Source organism: Chiloscyllium plagiosum, unplaced genomic scaffold, assembly GCF_037043375.1.
Source record: "Chiloscyllium plagiosum isolate Xiang-an unplaced genomic scaffold, Cpla_swu_hap1 HiC_scaffold_11, whole genome shotgun sequence".
Classification (NCBI taxonomy): domain Eukaryota; kingdom Metazoa; phylum Chordata; class Chondrichthyes; order Orectolobiformes; family Hemiscylliidae; genus Chiloscyllium; species Chiloscyllium plagiosum.
The window spans coordinates 80,877,641-80,896,980 of record NW_028270149.1 but is presented as its reverse complement, the minus strand read 5'-3'; the positions used below and the strand labels follow the sequence as shown (position 1 = coordinate 80,896,980).

The 19,340-nt window shown below is 42.2% G+C and overlaps 1 protein-coding gene across 3 annotated transcripts in view; it reads right to left on the bottom strand.

Moving 5' to 3' along the window:
• Nucleotides 1-19,340, bottom strand: part of LOC122557096 (sodium- and chloride-dependent neutral and basic amino acid transporter B(0+)-like) — a 120,303-nt gene that overhangs the window by 9,447 nt on the left and 91,516 nt on the right. For all 3 annotated transcript variants that reach the window (XR_015758696.1, XM_087992229.1, XM_087992228.1), the window contains 6 exons: nucleotides 11,002-11,127; nucleotides 6,958-7,076; nucleotides 6,533-6,632; nucleotides 5,670-5,779; nucleotides 4,327-4,497; nucleotides 845-952 (listed from right to left, as the gene is read on the bottom strand). Coding sequence is in view for 2 of the 3 variants with exons in the window: in XM_087992229.1 (XP_087848355.1) it covers nucleotides 845-952; nucleotides 4,327-4,497; nucleotides 5,670-5,779; nucleotides 6,533-6,632; nucleotides 6,958-7,076; nucleotides 11,002-11,127 (734 nt within the window). In the remaining variant the exon portion in view is untranslated. The remainder of the gene's footprint in view (nucleotides 1-844; nucleotides 953-4,326; nucleotides 4,498-5,669; nucleotides 5,780-6,532; nucleotides 6,633-6,957; nucleotides 7,077-11,001; nucleotides 11,128-19,340) is intronic.

The following is a 19,340-nucleotide window of genomic DNA, read 5'->3' as shown; positions in this document are numbered from 1 at the left end:
AAGAGCTGATTTCAAACATGATTCACTTCAGAGAGAGAGAAAGAAAGAGCCATCAGCAGTTAACTTGAAAAGAATTGATGTCCACACAATATTGGAGTCTGAAAGAGTGAGCTCCACAAGGAGTTTAGATCACAGTAAGCAGAAAACAAATTGTCAGTTTAATACATTTTTTTTAAATATTCATTTGTAGTGATGGGTGTCACTGGCTGGCCAGCATGTATTGCCTGTTCCTAGATGCCTTTGAGAAGATGGTGATGAGCTGCCTTCTTGATCCGCTGAAGTCCACCTGCTGGGTATTGATCCACAATGCCCTCAGGGAGGGAATTCCAAGATTTTGACCCAGTGACATAGAAAATATATTTCCAAGTCAGGATGGTGAGTGAACTTGAAGATGGTGGTGTTCCCACATGTCTGCTGCCCTTGCCCTTCTAAATGGTAATGGTTGTGGGTTTGGAAGATGCTGTCTGAGGATCTTTGGTGAATCCTGCAGTGTGTCTTGTATCTAATACACACTGCCGCTCCTGAGCCTTGGTGATGGAGCGAGTGGATGCTTCTGGGTGTAGTGTTGTTGCACAGGAATAGATCGAGAACCCAAGGTTGAGTTAGAGCCAAATGAACAAAACTGAGAAGAAGACGCAGTCAGCTGGACAGAACCCAAACAGATTTAACCAGAAAACTAAAGATGGACAGCAGACTAAAAAAGTGAAACCGTATTTGGGATCCCCACTGAAACAACAATGGGAAGTACATTAGAATAGTCGTTGATTTTAGGACAATTGTTTACCCACTGAAAATAAATTTTTACTCTAAAATTTCACATTTAGGGTGTCGCTAGAAGCTGTACCCCATAAGAAGTGTCTCTTGAATCAGGCCTTTTCCTGTATCTTTCCCCTCTGTGTTGTTCCAAGTACGGACCCCAATCAGGGGCTGGTGCACAAGCTGCAGATATCTTCTGTGAAGGAAAAAGCAAAATGTTACATTTCTACCGGATTTTAACCAGGTGCGTAGCCTCTAACTGGGGGAATTGGAAACAAAATCCTGCTTCTTATGAATTAATCCTGATTTTAATGTAATGAGGAAATCACATTTGGAAGTCCAAGTGGTCCCATTGTTTCAGTGCTGGGCTTTGTCATGATGGTTTAATTCATCCCTGCTCCAGGATTCCTGACCAGTCCCGCAGTCCTAGTGACAGCTTCTACCTGTTCATGAAATGCTCTATATTTAAAAGAAGTTTTAAAAGTGTGGTGCTGGAAAAGCACAGCAGGCCAGGCAGCGTCCGAGGAGCAGGAGAACCGACGATTCAGGCATAAGCCCTTCTTCAGGAATGAGGCTGGTGTGCCAAGTGGGCTGAGATAAAAGGTAAGGGGTGGGGAGGCTGGGAGAGGCACTGGGAATATGATAGGTGGAAGGAGGTGAGGGTGATAGGCCGGAGAGGGGGTGGGGGTGGAGAGGTTGGGAAGAAGATTGCAGGTCAAGAGGGCGTGAAGTTGGAGAAATCTACATTTATCACCTGCACCTCCACACACATCATTTACTGTATCCGCTGCACCCGATGTGGTCTCCTCTACATTGGGGAGACAGGCCGCCTACTTGCGGAACGTTTCAGGGAACATCTCTGGGACACCCGCACCAACCAATCAACTGCCCCATGGCTGAACGCTTTAACTCCCCCCCCACTCCGCCAAGGACATGCAGGTCCTAGGCCTCCTCCATCGCCAGAGCCAGACCCTGGCCACACGACGCCTGGAGGAAGAGCGCCTTATCTTCCGCCTAGGAACCCTCCAACCACACGGGATGAATGCAGATTTCTCCAGCTTCCTCATTTCCCCTCCCCCCACCTTATCTCAGTCCCAACCCCTGGATTCAGCACCGCCCTCTTGACCTGCAATCTTCTTCCCAACCTCTCTGCTCCCACCACCTCTCCGGCCTATCAGCCTCACCTCCTTCCACCTATCATATTCCCAGCGCACCCCCCCCCTTTTATCTCAGCCCGCTTGGCACACCAGCCTCATTCCTGAAGAAGGACTTTTACCAAAAGCGTCAATTCTCCTGCTCCTCGGATGCTGCCTGGCCTGCTGCGCTTTTCCAGCACCACATTTTTCAACTCTGGTCTCCAGCATCCTCACTTTCTCCTATATTTAAAAGGACCCAAGCAGCAGTTGGAATGGCTGTGTCCTAGTTTCCTTGGGAAAACGGAAGAATGATGGCATAAAGATATGAGAAGGCTGCCTTCAAACCCCAGTCCCAACCCTCAATCCCACCCCTTTCTGACTCATTTCCCAACATTCGAGGTGATGGGGGCTAGAAGGGAGGGATTGCTCCCCATGGAGAGAGCAAGGGGCCAGCTGCCTTGTTGTGGCTGGAGTTTGCAGAAGCAGTGAGCAGCAGTAGGACACTCCTGAGCACATGGAGACAGCCCCCAGGTGGTTTAAACTCCTAGAAAGGACAGGAAAAGTAAAGCACAAAGCACCTACAGGTGATAGTCCCAACTTTCTGTCTACGTCAGTGCTCCCCCGCACAGCACAGTCAGAACAAATTCCTCTGCACCTCCACTCTTACAGTCTCGTCTGAACATTGTTGCAATGGGGAGGGAAAGTTCATTAAATATATAAAATGTAGTTTGTAAAACAATATCTCAGCAAACCAGTTGGGAAACAGCTTGCACTGAATCTAAGACTTTGTGATCAGAAGAATTTAACTGTAACATTGTGGGATGGGAGCTTTAATGGAGGAATGATGGCAGTATCTTGAATTTCTCTATTTCATATTGTCAGCACTTTACTAGAGGACAGGAGTCTTAAATCCAAACAAATGGAAGATAACAGTAGGTCAAAGGAGCCGTACAAATTGATCTGTTGCGAAGAAGGCTGGTAGGCCGAAGGCCTCAGAGGATGCTAAGTCAGACAATTGGGAGTAAGAGATTGGTCGGGAAGGTAACCAGCAAGACATATGAAAATGACTGAAGTTTTTCTCTGGATATGACAAACAGGGAATAATTTTTGAAAGTTAACATAGGCACATTATGGACAGAGTCGAGATTAGAGTGGTGCTGGAAAAGCACAGCAGGTCATCTGGCAAAGTTCGGGCAAAAGCCCTTCATCAAGATGAGGAGATGCCTGATGAAGAGCTTTTACCCGAAATGTCGATTTTCCTGCTCCTCAGATGCTCCCTGCCTTGCTGTGCTTTTCCAGCACCACTCTAATCTTGACTCTGATCTCCAGCATCTGCCGTATTCACTTTTGCATTACAGACAGAGACAAGTGTTACAATGGGCCATGAGGAAACCTCAAAGAGCTTAAACAAATATTTTGCATACTTTAACACAATAGAAAATATAAGAAATGCTTCTGGACATGATGAGGAACCAAGGGTTAAACTTTGCCACGAATATATGTGTATCTCAATGCTGGGCTAAACTCAGATACAAAAAAGGAGGCAGCTATCCTGCTCCGGGTGCTCGCCTTGGTGAGATGTACAGCCATTCAACTTCATGCTTGACTTTGGTGGGTACAGTGTACAGTATGAGAAAACAAGACCATAGGCACTTCTCCCCAACAGTGAAGGACAATTGTTTCCATACAGTTTAAGGATAGCTACACCACAAACATGGCATAAGGTCAGGAGGCAGGATCTCCATGAATAATCAGAATGGGTACAGATTTGTTTGAGCCTTTGCTATTGGTTTCATTCTGTGCCATGCTCTGGTTGTCTAATCAATCTAACTGACGTATTCCTCCAACCCCAGAAATAAATAACTCATTTAAATTCTCAGGCAGTATGAAGGTCTTGTGTTACCTGAATGAAAGCAACAACGTGGGTTGGTCACACCTTGCTTGTTTTCAGCCCATTACAATATTATCCCGCTCAATTTGCATGCATTGACAATATTTAAATAATGGAATGAATATAGATTCAGCACACAAAAGCGTAACATAAATAGTTGTTTATTTATTTTCTCAAATTTTCTGCTGACTTGCTGAAGGAGCAGTGTAAATTGGGAGACTAATCCATAAGAACAGAAGAACCAGGAATGGATTATTCAGCTCCTGAAGCCTGCTCCATCATTTAATATGATCATGGCTGATCTCATCTCTGTCTCAACTCCACTTTCCTGCCCACTCCCCATCAACTTTAATACTCAATACCTCAGCATCCACCACACACTGAATTCCACAGATTTATGACTCTTTAACAAAAGTAATTTCTCCTCATCTCTGTTGTAAATCATCTAATCCTTATCCTGAAACTATGAACCCTCATTAGATTGCCCCACATGAGGAAATATCTCTGTAAACCTCACTGAAATTTATCAACATGTTTCTTTACCTGCCACAAGGTGGAGCCCTCAGCTTGGACAACTCTCACTACGGCCACAATAGGGATCCACATTATACAGACGATGGTCATACACCAGCCCACTGCTATTGCCCAGACAGGGTATTCAACAGGTCCATATTTTGGTGAGGTAAACGTTGTCAAGGACCAGAACAAGAGAACCTGTTTAGAATGATTGCACAGAACAAAATCATAAGCTAAATGAGATTGATTCTCTCACCTTGATTGTTGAACAATACTGAAAATAAAACATTATAAAATTACATAAGAACATACAACTCAAAAATGGGCCATTCAGCCCAACAGATCGATGCCCAGGAGAGTGTTTAAGTTCCAAGCAATCTCCCACTTCTTTCATTTAACTATCTGTATAAGTTTTCATCCTTTCTCGCTCATGTAACAATCTGGCTTCCCTTTAAATGTTTGCTATTTGCCTGAACAGCTCCTCATGTTAGCACATTGCACATTCTATTTGTTCCTTGATTAAAGAGTTTTATCCTGAATTTTTTCCTTGCTTTATAAATGACTCACATGTATTTGTGCCCCCTGTGTGTACACCACACATCCTAAGCTGTCTAAGACTGTAGAAAATACAATTGATCTCCAAGATATCACACCGCTTAGAAATGCAGCATTTTGCTTATGAACTCCCCCTTGCCATTTGGACTGCCTCTCACTACACAATGCCCTGGTTAACAACTTGGCTATTCAGCAAATAATCTTTATCCCATCATCACAGGTAGCAAGTACTTGTTGGATAGCATTCCTATCTGTGGAAGCTCCTTGACTACCTCTATCGTAACTTCCCTCTATTGTACTCAGTAACACATTCCACTCCCTGATTCTCTGCTTTCCTCTGAGTTGTGACTGACTCTGGAGAAAACTGACTATTCCTCATAATGCCTCACACAGAGGAGTGTCCATACTACTGAAGTGGACAGCCACAGTAAAGATATGTTACTGAGGTATGGAAATGTAGGAAGCCTTGTTGTCTACGAATTTCTGCTGAAAATGTGTTTCTGGAAAAGCGCAGCAGGTCAGGCAGCATCCAAGGAACAGGAGAATCGACGTTTCGGGCATAAGCCCTACTTCAGGGCTTATGCCCGAAACGGCGATTCTCCTGTTCCTTGGATGCTGCCTGACCTGCTGCGCTTTTCCAGCAACACATTTTCAGCTCGGATTCCCAGCATCTGCAGTCCTCACTTTCTCGAACGTCTACGAATTTCAACCAACCACAGTTCCAAACCTCTGCCAATGCTAAAGTTTCTAATTGACATTTATTTGATATTTTAATCAGTCATAATTTATTTAGTAATAATGTAACATCTCCTTACCACCATCAAACACGGGGTGATAAGAAACCAACAAACTCTCCACCAGAGCCAGAAAAGCCAATTCCTTTCCCCAATCATCATCTCAATGTCCTTGATGAATCGGTTTGTCCCTGTGAACAAGGAAGCAGAGAGACACCATCACTCGCTCTGTCCTGTCTTCAGGGTGGCTTGTTTACTGTTGAAGTTTATCTTGTACAGGGTGTCACTGATGAACAGGTTAAACCAGAGAAGAGATTGCTCAGGATTTCAAACCAGGGGAGTAACTTGTTCCCTGTCACCAACCCAATTATCGTGAAAATAAAATGTTTGTATACACCCTGAAGAAGTCTCTCTAAGAAAGGCTCATGGTTCTGATCTGTACAGAGATGGACTGACACCGTTATCAGAATGGGTGAGCTCTAAAGGGAGTCCTGCGCAGAGATGAAGGAAGGAAATTGGATTTAAGTAGATCACAAGAAACATCACAAATACAAAAGCCGTTTTGTTTTCTCATCTGCCTTGATGATTGGGAGGAACTGAATGAGTTCTATAGTAAGCAGCAGTTAAACTTGGGATGAACATGTTTGAACAGTTTCCCTATCAGGCACAGACAAAAAAACTCACCCCAACAACAACCAGCTGTAACATAGCAAAACGAAGAGTTGAAGTGTGGTCAGTGCAGGAAGCTCTGGAACTACTAAAGGACAGATCTTTGATAATTGAAGTGAGTGCACTTTTAATCCCATTGTTTTCCCATACGAAGAACTATCCAAATCATATCATTCAATTCATTTGTCTTGTGTCTTCTGAAGAACAATGAAGACCTGTGTGTTGGCAATTTTATCTGAATTATTTTGTATTGTTTCAGTTCTTTCCCAACTTACCATACAGCCAGCTTACACCCATGAGTTCCAGCAGTGTTATTATAATGGGGACCCATCCAATACAGAAATGATCAATTAAATGCATCCAGTAAATTCCAGCCTGAAATTACAATAAGACATGAGCTCTTCAGAAAACACAACAGGTCTCATACATAAAATAGGTGATTCTTGTGATATAAAAGTTGTGTGCTTCTATTCAGGTACAATCTGAGCTTGACTAGGACCTCAGGCTCTGTATTTAGTAACAGGAGATGTGGCAGAGTCACTCAGTCCCACAGTATCATTGCACATTATCACACAAAGGGTAAAATAACTGCTATCAAAATCACAGTCTTTCTTTATTTCTAAATAATTTGAAGTTTTTGGCTTCCTAGTTATATCTAGCAATACATGAAAACTCAGAACAAATTATAAGAGCAACTTACCTGTGTTACAGTCACAAGGCCAAACAAATAAAACAACATGCAAATGCCAATTGTCAGACAAAAGCGCTTCGATCGCAGATATTTGGGAAACCTGTCCAGCAGAATGGTTATGACTTTTTCTGGGAAAATGAAAATTGTTATATGCGATCAGTAATTAATTAATAACTTATACAGTCCCACAGAAACCCAACCTGGAGGTACCAAAGCTCAGAAGATCGCAGGGGCAGATGGAGTCACATTCCATTTTATTATCAGTCTACTGTCAATTATTGGAGAGATTCTAAGGCTGTCAATCCTTTACAGCAGTCAAACCTGAATATTATCACAAGCCTCATTTGTGTTAAACATATTTTCACCAAGAACAGAGATTTGACAAAGTAGGATCTGAGTTCCATGAGAAACAATTGAAACCTGGACAAATATGACCTGAGTAGGGGAGAGAACATAAATTTCTAATGGGTAAATCATGTCTAACAAAACTGATTTGAACATTTTGCAAGAATTAACATGATAGATAAAAGAGTACAGATGGACTTCCAGAGACATTTAACTGAATATGCTCAAGATTCCACTCAGAGAAATGTAAGTACATTTCAGGAGGTATATCTCTGACACACATCAAAAATTGATTAGCAAGAATAACAGATAAGTACTGCAGCTGGTTTGATGTGACTTCATGTTTTCAACAAATATCTCACACTGGGTTTTGCATTTTTCACCAGTGACCGAAGTGAATAAATGCAAAGCCATATATTAAAGCTTGCTGACAACATTAAGTTAGGTAGCACAGTAAGTGGTGCTGAAAATTGCAAGGAGTCATTATTAGATTAAGTGAATGGGATTGAGCTCAATGAGGCAAGTTTCAATCATCGCCTTTGGACTCAAGATGTATTCATCCCAGTAATCTTTAAATGATGAGGTAAGTAAGAAATATAGACGAGAAGCAAGGTTCAAGAGTGCAGACAAAAAAAAATCATAAAAACATAACAGACAGGTACAAAAAAAAATCTGCAAGTTTAATCAAATCTTATCTTTTATCTCAATGGGTTCAAATAGAAAGCAGTAAATGCTATGTTACAGTTTGACCACAACTGGAGTTTTGGGTACAATTCTGTATTCTGCTCCTCTGGAAGGATTATATTAAACTTGAAGGAAGTCCAGCGAAACTTCACCGGATTTAGATCAGGGAAAAAATAAATTTTATCAGAAAATTTCAAAACTAGATTGATAGACTGTATTAGACAAGGATATTATTCCTATACTCCTGTACAAGAGTAGTGGAAGATGAGGATAGTTGGGATAGGATTAAAGAGAGAATTGGGAAAGAGCAATGTGGGAATGAGACTGAGTGTGACTGTGTGGGAGGAATCCTGAGAGGGAGTAGTGAGGAGGTTTCAGATCATGGATGGACAGCTGAGGGCGGCACGGTGGCACAGGGCGGCACGGTGGCACAGGGCGGCACGGTGGCACAGGGGTTAGCACTGCTGCCTCACAGCACCAGAGACCCGGGTTCAATTCCTGCCTCAGGCGACTGATTGTGTGGAGTTTGCACATCCTCCCCGTGTCTGCGTGGGTTTCCTCCGGGTGCTCCGGTTTCCTCCCACAGTCCAAAGATGTGCAGGTCAGGTGAATTGGCCATGCTAAATTGTCCGTAGTGTTAGGTAAAGGGGTAAATGTAGGGGTATGGGTGGGTTGCGCTTCGGCGGGTCGGTGTGGACTTGTTGGGCCGAAGGGCCTGTTTCCACACTGTAAGTAATCTAATCTAATCTGTTACATGCTATTCCTGCCACTGTAGGATCTTCAGGACACTATATTTTGTCTTGGGTGATTACGTGTGTATAGAGTGTCTCCTGGTGCTCCATTTCAGGATTGCTTAGGATTTCTGGGTCTGTGTGAAAACTGGAGTCACTGTGGATGGTCAGGCAGGATGAGAGGTATCTGGGTCATACTTTACAGAAGGTAATCATCCCATAGGCACTGAGGGGTCAGTATAAAAATCTGATACCATCGAGATGAGCAAGAAGAGACAGAAAATTCACAAGTCCTTGAGGAATGTGCCACTCCCAAACAAATGTTCCTTGAGAGACTGCTGGGAGTGCACTATGCATGGTACACTGAGAGTCTAGACTGTTGAAACTTTATTGCTGGAACAGCACAGCAGGTCAGGCAGCATCCAGGGAACAGGAGATTCGACGTTTCGGGCACAGGCCCTTCTTCAGGCCTGTGCCCGAAACGTCGAATCTCCTGTTCCCTGGATGCTGCCTGACCTGCTGTGCTGTTCCAGCAATAAAGTTTCAACTTTGATCTCCAGCATCTGCAGACCTCACTTTCTCCTCTGAGAGTCTAGACTCCCATACAAGGACTAATTAATTTGTTGACCCATTTGGGGAAATGTTTGTCAGTTATAGGATGTTAGAACAAACGTTTTTACTTGTGATCTCTGTTGCCATTGGTTCAATGCTATTTGTACAAGGTAAAGTTATGAAAAATTTCAATATGTTAGTAGTCTGGTTTTTCAAATTGTAGCATGATATTTTATGAAACGTATGAATGCATGTTTGTGAGCAGCTCCACACATGCGATTGTTTCTGTGGAATTCATTGTTTCTATTCAGAATGTGAGCTGAATGTGTGGGCATGGAAATGCAATGAATAAGAAGAGTATATGAGGGTCCATGGCGTATGGGTATGGCTGATGTGTTGATATATAGTGTTTGCAGGGTCACTAGAATGGAGTGGGTGGTTTGATTTGGCATGGATGGTATGAAGGGACATGGTGGGATTAATTTCAAATAGACGACTGGGGCCGTGGGTTCAGACATGAGTTGGCATTGAATTGTCATGGTGCAGTTGGAAAGGAGAGGAGTGAGCCCAAAGGGCTGAAAGTACAATCAAACAACAGGATGTATCCTGAAGACCCAAGGATAATCTTTTAAAAGGGTCTATCACAACACAGGGCAGACCACATGGCCACCTCCAATCTGTACCTGGACACAACAGACCTGAATTCACCTCACACCAATCCATCCCAGGATGGAAACAATGTAATTCTGGGTACTTCACACTGAGGTGAATGTGCCATGGTGGGAGATTTCCTGAAGAGAGCGATGTATCTTGTTAAAAAACAATCTATGCCATTATATGGTCCAAAAGGAAATTGAGTAAAGATGGGAAAAGGATAAATAAGAAAGTGGGCGGCACGGTGGCACAGTGGTTAGCACTGCTGCCTCACAGCGCCAGAGACCCGGGTTCAATACCCGCCTCTGGCGACTGACTGTGTGGAGTTTGCACGTTCTCCCCGTGTCTGCGTGGGTTTCCTCCGGGTGCTCCGGTTTCCTCCCACAGTCACAAAGATGTGCAGGTCAGGTGAATTGGCCATGCTAAATTGCCCGTAGTGTTAGGTAAGGGGTAAATGTAAATGTAGGGGTAGGGGTATGGGTGGGTTGCGCTTCGGCGGGGCGGTGTGGACTTGTTGGGCCGAAGGGCCTGTTTCCACATTGTAAGTAATCTAATCTAATCTAATATATGGAAAGCATTCAGAAAATTCAATTTGGATAACTAATAGCTGTTTATAAAGGAACAGTGGATCAGCTAACCTTGGTGGTTTTAGTGACCTCCTACAATTTGTATGAACTTTATTGTTTTGGTAAACATATTCAAAAAGTTTTTGCAACAAATTTTCAAATTTACAAAAAAAAAGGTATTATTATGTGAGCTTTTCTAAATGTTGGGGTGATTTTCTCCGAATTTTAACGTAGCTGTTAGCTCATTTAAAGCAGCTCCATTCTCCATTACAATGTTGAGCAGAGAATTGAAACATATCTATGTCTTGTAAATGTAGAGAAAGAGGGGAATGGGTCTGGCTGGGTTACTCTTCGGAGGGTCAGTGTGGACTTGCTGGGCCGAAGGGCCTGTTCCCACACTGTAGGGATTCTAAGTCTAAGTCTATATCTACAAGGACATTGAATATTCATCAAGAGGAGTTTATCAAATTCTTTTGTGATTCAAAGGCAGAAAGAGAATGATTAAAAAATGTCGTTCTTACCTAAAACTGCAAACAGACTGTCGATTGCCAATGTGACCAGCATGAGGAAAAATAAAATGGACCATAAAGGTGCCCACGGCAGCTGTACAGCAATCTCTGGATACGCAATGAAAGCCAAACCAAAACCTAAATGGTGGATACATGTGATATGGTAAAAGTAATTGTGCTGCAAGGAAAGAATAAAGGTCCCTCTACTTCAACCAACAATGTACCAGGAAACCATTCTCTAAAGAGTGACCATTGTGACAGTTTCCCTTTATTAATTCACCTTGGGACACCCTTGAGTAATATCATCAATTCAGTGCCAGATTTGAGTTGTAGAGATATCTCCAAAATGTTAGCTTCAAAGTGTGCATGTTTCAGGCCATGGAGTGGCAGATACAGTTTAATTTAAATAAATATGAAGTGCTGCATTTAGGAAAGGCAAATCAGGGCAGGATTTATACACTTACTGGCAAGGTCCTGGGGAGTATTGCTGAACAAAAAGACCTTGGAATGGAAGTTCATAGTTCCTTGAAAGTGGAGTTATAGGTAGATAGGATAGTGAAAAAGGCATTTGATATGCTTGCCTTTATTGAATATCGGAGTTGGGAGGTCATTGATCAGGCCATTTTTGGATTACTGCATTCAGTTCTGGTCTCCCTGCTATAGGAAGGATGTTGTGAAACTTGAAAAACTTTCAGAAAACAGTTACAAGGATTTTGTGAGGGTTGGAGGGTTTGAGCAAGGGTTGGGGGTGGTGGGGGGGGGGGGGGGGGGGGGGGGGGGTGCCGGGAAAGAGGCTGAATAGGCCGGGGCTATTTTCCCTGGAGTGTCAGAGGTTGAGGGATGAACTTATAGAGGTTTATAAACTCATGAGGAGCATGGATAGTTTGACCAGCCATCATCTTTTCCTCAAGGTGAGGGAGTCCAGAACTAGAAGGTATAGGTTTAAGGTGAGAGGGGAAAGATTTACAAGGGACCCATGGGGTTATAACACAGAGGATGATGTGTGTAAGGACTGAGCTGCTACAGGAAGTAGTGGAGGCTGGCACAATTACAACATTTAAAAGGCAATGGGATGTGTATATGAATAGGAAAGGTTTTGAGGGATGTTGGCGAAATGCTGGCAATTGGGCAAATGGATTAATTTCGGATATCTGGTCAGCATGGATGAGTTGCACCAAAGTGTCCATTTCCATGCTGCACAGCTCTATGACTGTCGATGACTTTATTGTGATCAAAACAAATTGAGACTAATTCTGAACTGAACAATTTTTTGTGAGCAATACTAAATTCTTGGACTCAATTTTAAAGGCAGCTGAAGCATACTCAGATCACCCACCATTTCTGTTCATTGTGTAGCAGCCAGCTCATTTATGTGGTGCAGTATTACTCTCGATCACATTGGACAGTCAGCATTATCTACCCTGTCCATCAACAGTTACCCTGTTTGGAAGTGTTTAATTCTACTTAGAGACAGACCCGCTCCTCAATGGTCAGGTTTATTATTACTGCACAAAGTGATGTTTGAAAAGACCATGACCTCTGCATTAGTTCCCAGTAATAGTTTAACATTCCACAGAAAGTACAGGAGTTTAAAAAATACATGGAATGTCTTGATGCATTGGAGACAAAATGCCTAGCCAGAAAGGTGACTGAAATATACTGAGAAAGCAGTGGGAGAATCAGTACTTGGATTAATTCCCAGATATGGCTCCAAAAATATGGATCTTGTACAGGAAGATCTGACACAAATGTCCTAAGTGAGTCTACCTCCAAACAACATCTTAAAAATGTTGACTCATCAATTCCTCAAGTCCACACCCTTGCCAACCAGTTACACTTAACCCTGATTAAGACTCAATGATAAAATCCATATATTTTACTCTTTTAGTCTCATCTTGTTAGAAATCTTGCAGCTGACCAACTAATTTGGAGTTATTCAGACTGCTGAACAAAATGCCTTACAAGTAAACTCCTGAAGCTCTTCCTTAAAGCGTAGCCAGTTCTCCAAGTTAAAGACAGGTTGGTCCAACACAACTTATTTTCCTTTCAAATTTCATGACTATCCTATAAGTACCCCAGAGATTACAACAGCTCATTCCATTATTACAGCCCATGCTTTGACTTTTTATAGCTTCAGGGATTATATACACACCCAGTAACTCTCTAATAAACTCATTCGTGATACATTTTCATCCCTCACCGGTTTTTTAAAATCACCTCCATTCAGTAAATGACCATTACTCAGTTGAGGCACCTTCTAAAATCACTTGATTGTGACCAAAGCTGTCACTTTAGTGGTGTGTTGTTGTCAAACTTTGAAAACTCATGGTAACTTCACACAACATCCATGTAAATCAATGCCACAGTCTTCAAGAACAGAGGAAAGAGGGAATGATATTTAAGAACTTCTGCGCATTAGTCTCCACTTAATGAATAAACATGTCACCAATGTCTTGAATGGTTACAACACACAAGGAAGACACACAGTCTGCCATATCTGGAAGAGCAATCCATCTTGGTCACACTTCCTTGCCATTTACCCATCACATGGAAATTATTGCTCTTCAGGTAATGAGCCAATTCTCTTTTAAAAGCCGTGGTTGAATCTTTCTCTCAAGCAATACCTTCCAGATTCTAAACACTCGCTGTATAGATACCTTTTCCTCAAGCCACCACTGCTTCTTTTGCCAATTGCAGTGAATTGGTGACCTCTGGTTCTTCATCCTGATACCAATAAGAACAATTTCTCACTATCCATTCTCTCCAGACCCCTCATGACTTGGAATATACTGATTAAGTATTCGGTTAATCTTCTCTTCCCCAAAGAGAGCAGGCTGGGTTTCTCCAATCGATCCATGTTACTCAAGTTCCTTCTCCCTGGAATCAATTCCTGTGAATTTTATTGGTATGCTCTCTAATGCCTTCACATCTTCCAATAATGCTTCCTAAAGTCTTTCCAAATGACCAGTTGCGACCATAGCAGTTTTCCATTCAGAAAACACAGATCCTATTTACTTTTTTGCAACCACTATCTCAGCCTGCTCTTCCAGCTTCAAAATTATGCAGATTTACCATTCAGGTCCCTCTGGTTTTGAGATGGTCATTGCCTGGCACCTGTTTGGTGTAAATGTTAGTTAAACATATCAGGCCAAGCCTGAATAGAATCAAGGTCACACTGCATATGAATTGGGACGGAGGAGTCACAAATAGTGCTGAAATTCTGTGATCAACAGTAGACATCTCCACTTCTGCCCTTCGATGGAGGGAAGGTCACAGATGAAGCATCTGTGAAGATGGCTCGTGTTACGAATTTCTGCAGCTAGGTCACAGGCTGGTTCCAAGACTACCACAACCTTACGTGCAAGGCCATCATGGAAGCTAGCATTATGGAAACATGTAAAGACTAATAGATTGGAGAAGTGAGCAACCTTTTATTTTCCTGCTGTATAAAATGTTCCATCTGTAATGAAGTTGGTGAGGTACCATGACTATATGCTGGGCAACGTACTGTATAGTATAAAAGAGGTACAATTTCCCTACAAACTTTATCATGCTCCTGTGAAACGTGTAACTCCTATCACCATAATGGAAGCCTAGAAAGCCAGAGCTATCACACTGAGCTGAAGAACTAAAATTGCACAAATTGCTTTTATTGATGTAATTTGAATATCAGATCATACTGTCATTTATCAATGTTGTTTCAAACCATTTATGCCTGAAGATTCAATGACTGTTGTTGCTTTACTAACAAATCCTCATTGCAACCCTGACCAAAAAACGTCAGTTAACCCAAGACCTGCACAATACCCACCTACAAACCACCCCAGCCCACAACTCAAAACATTTTGAGTCCTAAAGGATAGCCCCTCAGTTGGACTTTTACTTAACTAAATTAGCGAAATTTTCTCGTAAGACACCACAATATTTAATGGAACTCCAAACCTCTTCAGGACCAATCTCCTCTAATTTGTGAAAGTCAGTTTAGTTCATTCTGCAGTTATAATCTAATCAGATCCAGACTGTGCCAACAGAATAGAGAGGTTGTGGTTTGGTGAAATATGAACATGTGTAAAAGGTGCCGGAGTCATCCATTCTGCCTCATGACCCATCGCTGCCATTAAAAAAGATCATGCCTGACCTGCCTGTTACTTCAATCCACATTCCTGCACAAACCAGATAACCCTTTCACCCACTGCTTAACAAAAATCTATTGAACTTGACCTTAGAAAGTATGCAAAGATATTATCTCTACCACGTATTCATGGAGAGTTCCAAAGACTCTCAATCCTCTGTGAGAGCGACAAAAAAACCCCACATATTTTAAATGGGCACACCTTATTTCTGAGACAGAGATCTAATTTCTTCCATGAAGACCCATCGAGACGTTAAATGGTCAGACCAGCATATACAAGCCTAGCCTGTCCAATTGGTTTCATACACATTCCCGGTATTAGACTGATAAGATTACTCTACACTGTTTCTAATGCATTTACCTCCTCCTTAAATAAGTTGCCTGTACACAGGCAATATCACTAATGCTCTGCATAACTGAACTATAATCTTCCTCCTTTCGTATTTAATACCCCCCACAATAAACTATAACATTCTATTAGCTTTGACAATTACCTGCTAAGTCTGCATATTAGCTATTTTTGTGATTCATGCAGTAGGACCTCTGCATTTTCGAGCTCAGAACGCCTTCACCAATTGGATGAGATTTTTCTTGGCATTTTTCCTGCCAAAATGGACAATCTTATATGTTCCTACATTTGTCACATCTTTGTCAACTTACTGATCCCATCTTTATCTTTCTGTAGCCTCCTTATGTCCCGTTCTCAATTCATTTTCCTACCTATTATAACAATACAATGGATTGAAGAGGTGTATTTTGTTCTGTTTTTAAATGAAGAAAGATTGAGACAGCGATACCGAACAGTTTGCTCAAAGCTAATAAAATGAACAGCTTGTGAGGTTGTGGGTTTTTTTCATGTTGGAACAACAGAAACAGCCTGAATGGGTGGGGTCAAGCTCCCAGAGAACCAGGATTTTTAGTTTTAGTTTCTCAGGGGCAGTTGCTGGGCTCTTGAACCTAGATATGGAAACTGTTTTGTCTCTCGCTGTCAAAGATAAAATCTGGTGGGGTGGGGGTGTTCTCTTCCTGCTGCTACAATTGCATTAAAGTCTATTATTTACTGAATTTACCATTTCCAAGGGTATCTTTGTGGGATCTTACTACATGGGAACAGTTTCTGTTTAGTAATAAAATAATCTCTTATTCTGTTAAGTTTTCCAACAGAGTTATCCCAATTTCTTCTTTCATTTGTTATCTTTTAACTATAGCTAAAATAAAGTCTGTTTTGCTTCAAGACTCATAGTTTGACCATTCAAATTGTATTTGAAACTCAATGCCTGGTATTTTTGCCTTTAAAATAAGAAAATTAACAGAGTGAAGGCTATCTTTGTAATATTTTTACAGGGTTTGGTCTGGTCCAGAACAAATTGGATCTCTTGTCTGGATCAAAATCTCTAATGGTGTTGACAATTATTGGACTCAAAGACAGTTTTTTAAATTCAGTTAGTTTAAATAGGGTGTGCCTTGTGTAATGATGGCTCTTTCAGTCACCAAGAGTTTCCGGATGGTGGAAGAGGTTACTTTGGGAGTTTTACAGAAAAGCAGCAAGGCAAAGCTTTTGAAATAGCCACAAAAAGCTGTAAATGGGATCGTCTGTGTCTGTGAGGAAAGGGCAAACTTTTGAACTTCAGAGGTTGGAACTGAAATGGCAGAGGTAGAGATGAAAGACAGGAGTATTGATGAGTGATGGAGAACAACCCCATCTTACCTAAAGGCCCAGTGAAGACCTGTTTAAATATGTCCGAATATTGCCTAAATTTGCCGAGAAGGAAGTGGAAGCCTTTTTCATTTCATTTGAAAAAGTCGTTAAACATTTGAAATGGCCAGTGACCATGTGGGTATTGTTGATCCAAACAAAGTCAGAAGGTAGAACCAGTGAGGTATTTGCATCACTATCAAAGGAGAGTATAAGGTGGTGAAAAAAACCATCTTAAGTGAATATGAGCTAGGACCAGAAGCCTACAGGCAGCATTTTAGGAATCTAAGGAGAGAACCTGGTCAAACGTTCATAGAGTTTGAAAGGATCAGACAAAGCAAACTTTGATCAGTGGGTAAGAGCATCGAAAATAGATCAAGTATATGGCGCTCTTTGAGAGATGATTATTTTGGAGGAGATCAAAACTTTACTTCCTGAAGTAGTGAGAACTCATGTCGAAAAGCAGAGAGTTGAGACTGGCAGCTTAGTAGCAGAAATGGCAGAGGATTATGAGGTGGTTCATAAATCAAAGTTTGGCTTCCAACATCAATTTCAATCTGCGAGGGAAAAAAATTGGGGAAAAGAGACATCCTCATGTAGTAAAGGAAAAGACGACCATAAAGATAGTGCAGTTTTTTTACCACAGGGTAAAATGAAAACCCATGAGGGTGGGAAAAGAGAATAATAAAAGTTCAGAAGTTTTCATTGTAATCAAGTAGGCCACATGAAATCACAAATCAAATATGAAGGTAGGCTAGCCAGTAATATTAGAAATGATAGTAAAAGTTTCTTTCAACACATAAGAAACAAACGACAGGCAAGAGTAGACATTGGGCCACTTCAAACTGATGCTGGAAGCCTAGTGATGGGAGATAAAGAAATAGCAGGAGAACTTAATAAGTACTTTGCATCAGTCTTCACAGTGGAAGACATGAGTAATATCCCAACAATTAAAGGGAGTCAGGGGGCTGAGTTGAGTATGGTTGCCATTAAAAACAGAAAGTGCTAGAAAAGCTAAAAGGTCTTAAAATTGATAAATCTCCTGGCCCCAATGGGCTACATTCTAGAGTTCTGAGGGAGGTGGCTGAGGAAATAGCGGAGGCGCTAGTTGAGATCTTTCAAAAGTCACTAGAGTCAGGGAAAGTCCCGGATGATTGGAAGATCGCTGTTGTAACCCCCTTGTTCAAGAAAGAATCAAGACAAAAGATGGAAAATTATAGGCCAATTAGCCTAACCTCGGTTGTTGGTAAAATTCTAGAATCCATCATTAAGGATGAGGTTTCTAAATTCTTGGAAGAGCAGGGTCGGATTAGAACAAGTCAACATGGATTTAGTAAGGGGAAATCGTGCCTGACAAACCTGTTGGAGTTCTTTGAAGAGGTGACAAGTAGGTCAGACCGGGGAAACCCAGTGGATGTGGTCTACCTAGACTTCCAAAAGGCCTTTGATAAGGTGCCACACGGGAGGCTGCTGAGCAAGGTGAGGGGCCCATGGTGTTCGAGGTGAGCTATTGGTATGGATTGAGGATTGGCTGTCTGACAGAAGGCAGAGAGTTGGGATAAAAGGTTCTTTTTCAGAATGGCAGCTGGTGACAAGCGGTGTCCCGCAGGGTTCAATGTTGGGGCCGCAGCTGTTCACATTATATATTAATGATCTGGATGAAGGGACTGGGGGTATTCTAGCGAAGTTTGCCGATGATACAAAGTTAGGTGGACAGGCAGGTAGTACTGAGGAAGTGGGGAGGCTGCAGAAGGATCTAGACAGTTTGGAAGAGTGGTCCAGGAAATGGCTGATGGAATTCTATGTGAGCAAATGCGAGGTCTTGCACTTTGGAAAAAAGAATACAAGCATGGACTACTTTTTAAACGGTGATAAAATTCGTAAAGCCAAAGTACAGAGGGATCTGGGAGTGCTAGTCAAGGATTCTCTAAAGGTAAACATGCAGGTTGAGTCCGTGATTAAGAAAGCGAATGCAATGTTGTCATTTATCTCAAGAGGGTTGGAATATAAAAGCACTGTTGTGCTACTGAGACTTTATAAAGCTCTGGTTAGGCCCCATTTGGAGTACTGTGTCCAGTTTTGGTCCCCACACCTCAGGAAGGACATACTGGTACTGGAGCGTGTCCAGCAGAGATTCACACGGATGATCCCTGGAATGGTAGGTCTAACATATGAGGAACGGCTAAGGATCCTGGGATTGTATTCATTGGAGTTTATGGGCGGCACGGTGGCACAGTGGTTAGCACTGCTGCCTCACAGCGCCAGAGACCCGGGTTCAATTCCCGCCTCAGGCGACTAACTGTGTGGAGTTTGCACGTTCTCCCCGTGTCTGCGTGGGTTTCCTCCGGGTGCTCCGGTTTCCTCCCACAGTCCAAAGATGTGCAGGTCAGGTGAATTGGCTATGCTAAATTGCCCGTAGTGTTAGATAAGGGGTAAACGTATGGGTGGGTTGCGCTTCGGCGGGTCGGTGTGGACTTGTTGGGCTGAAGGGCCTGTTTCCACACTGTAAGTAATCTAATCTAA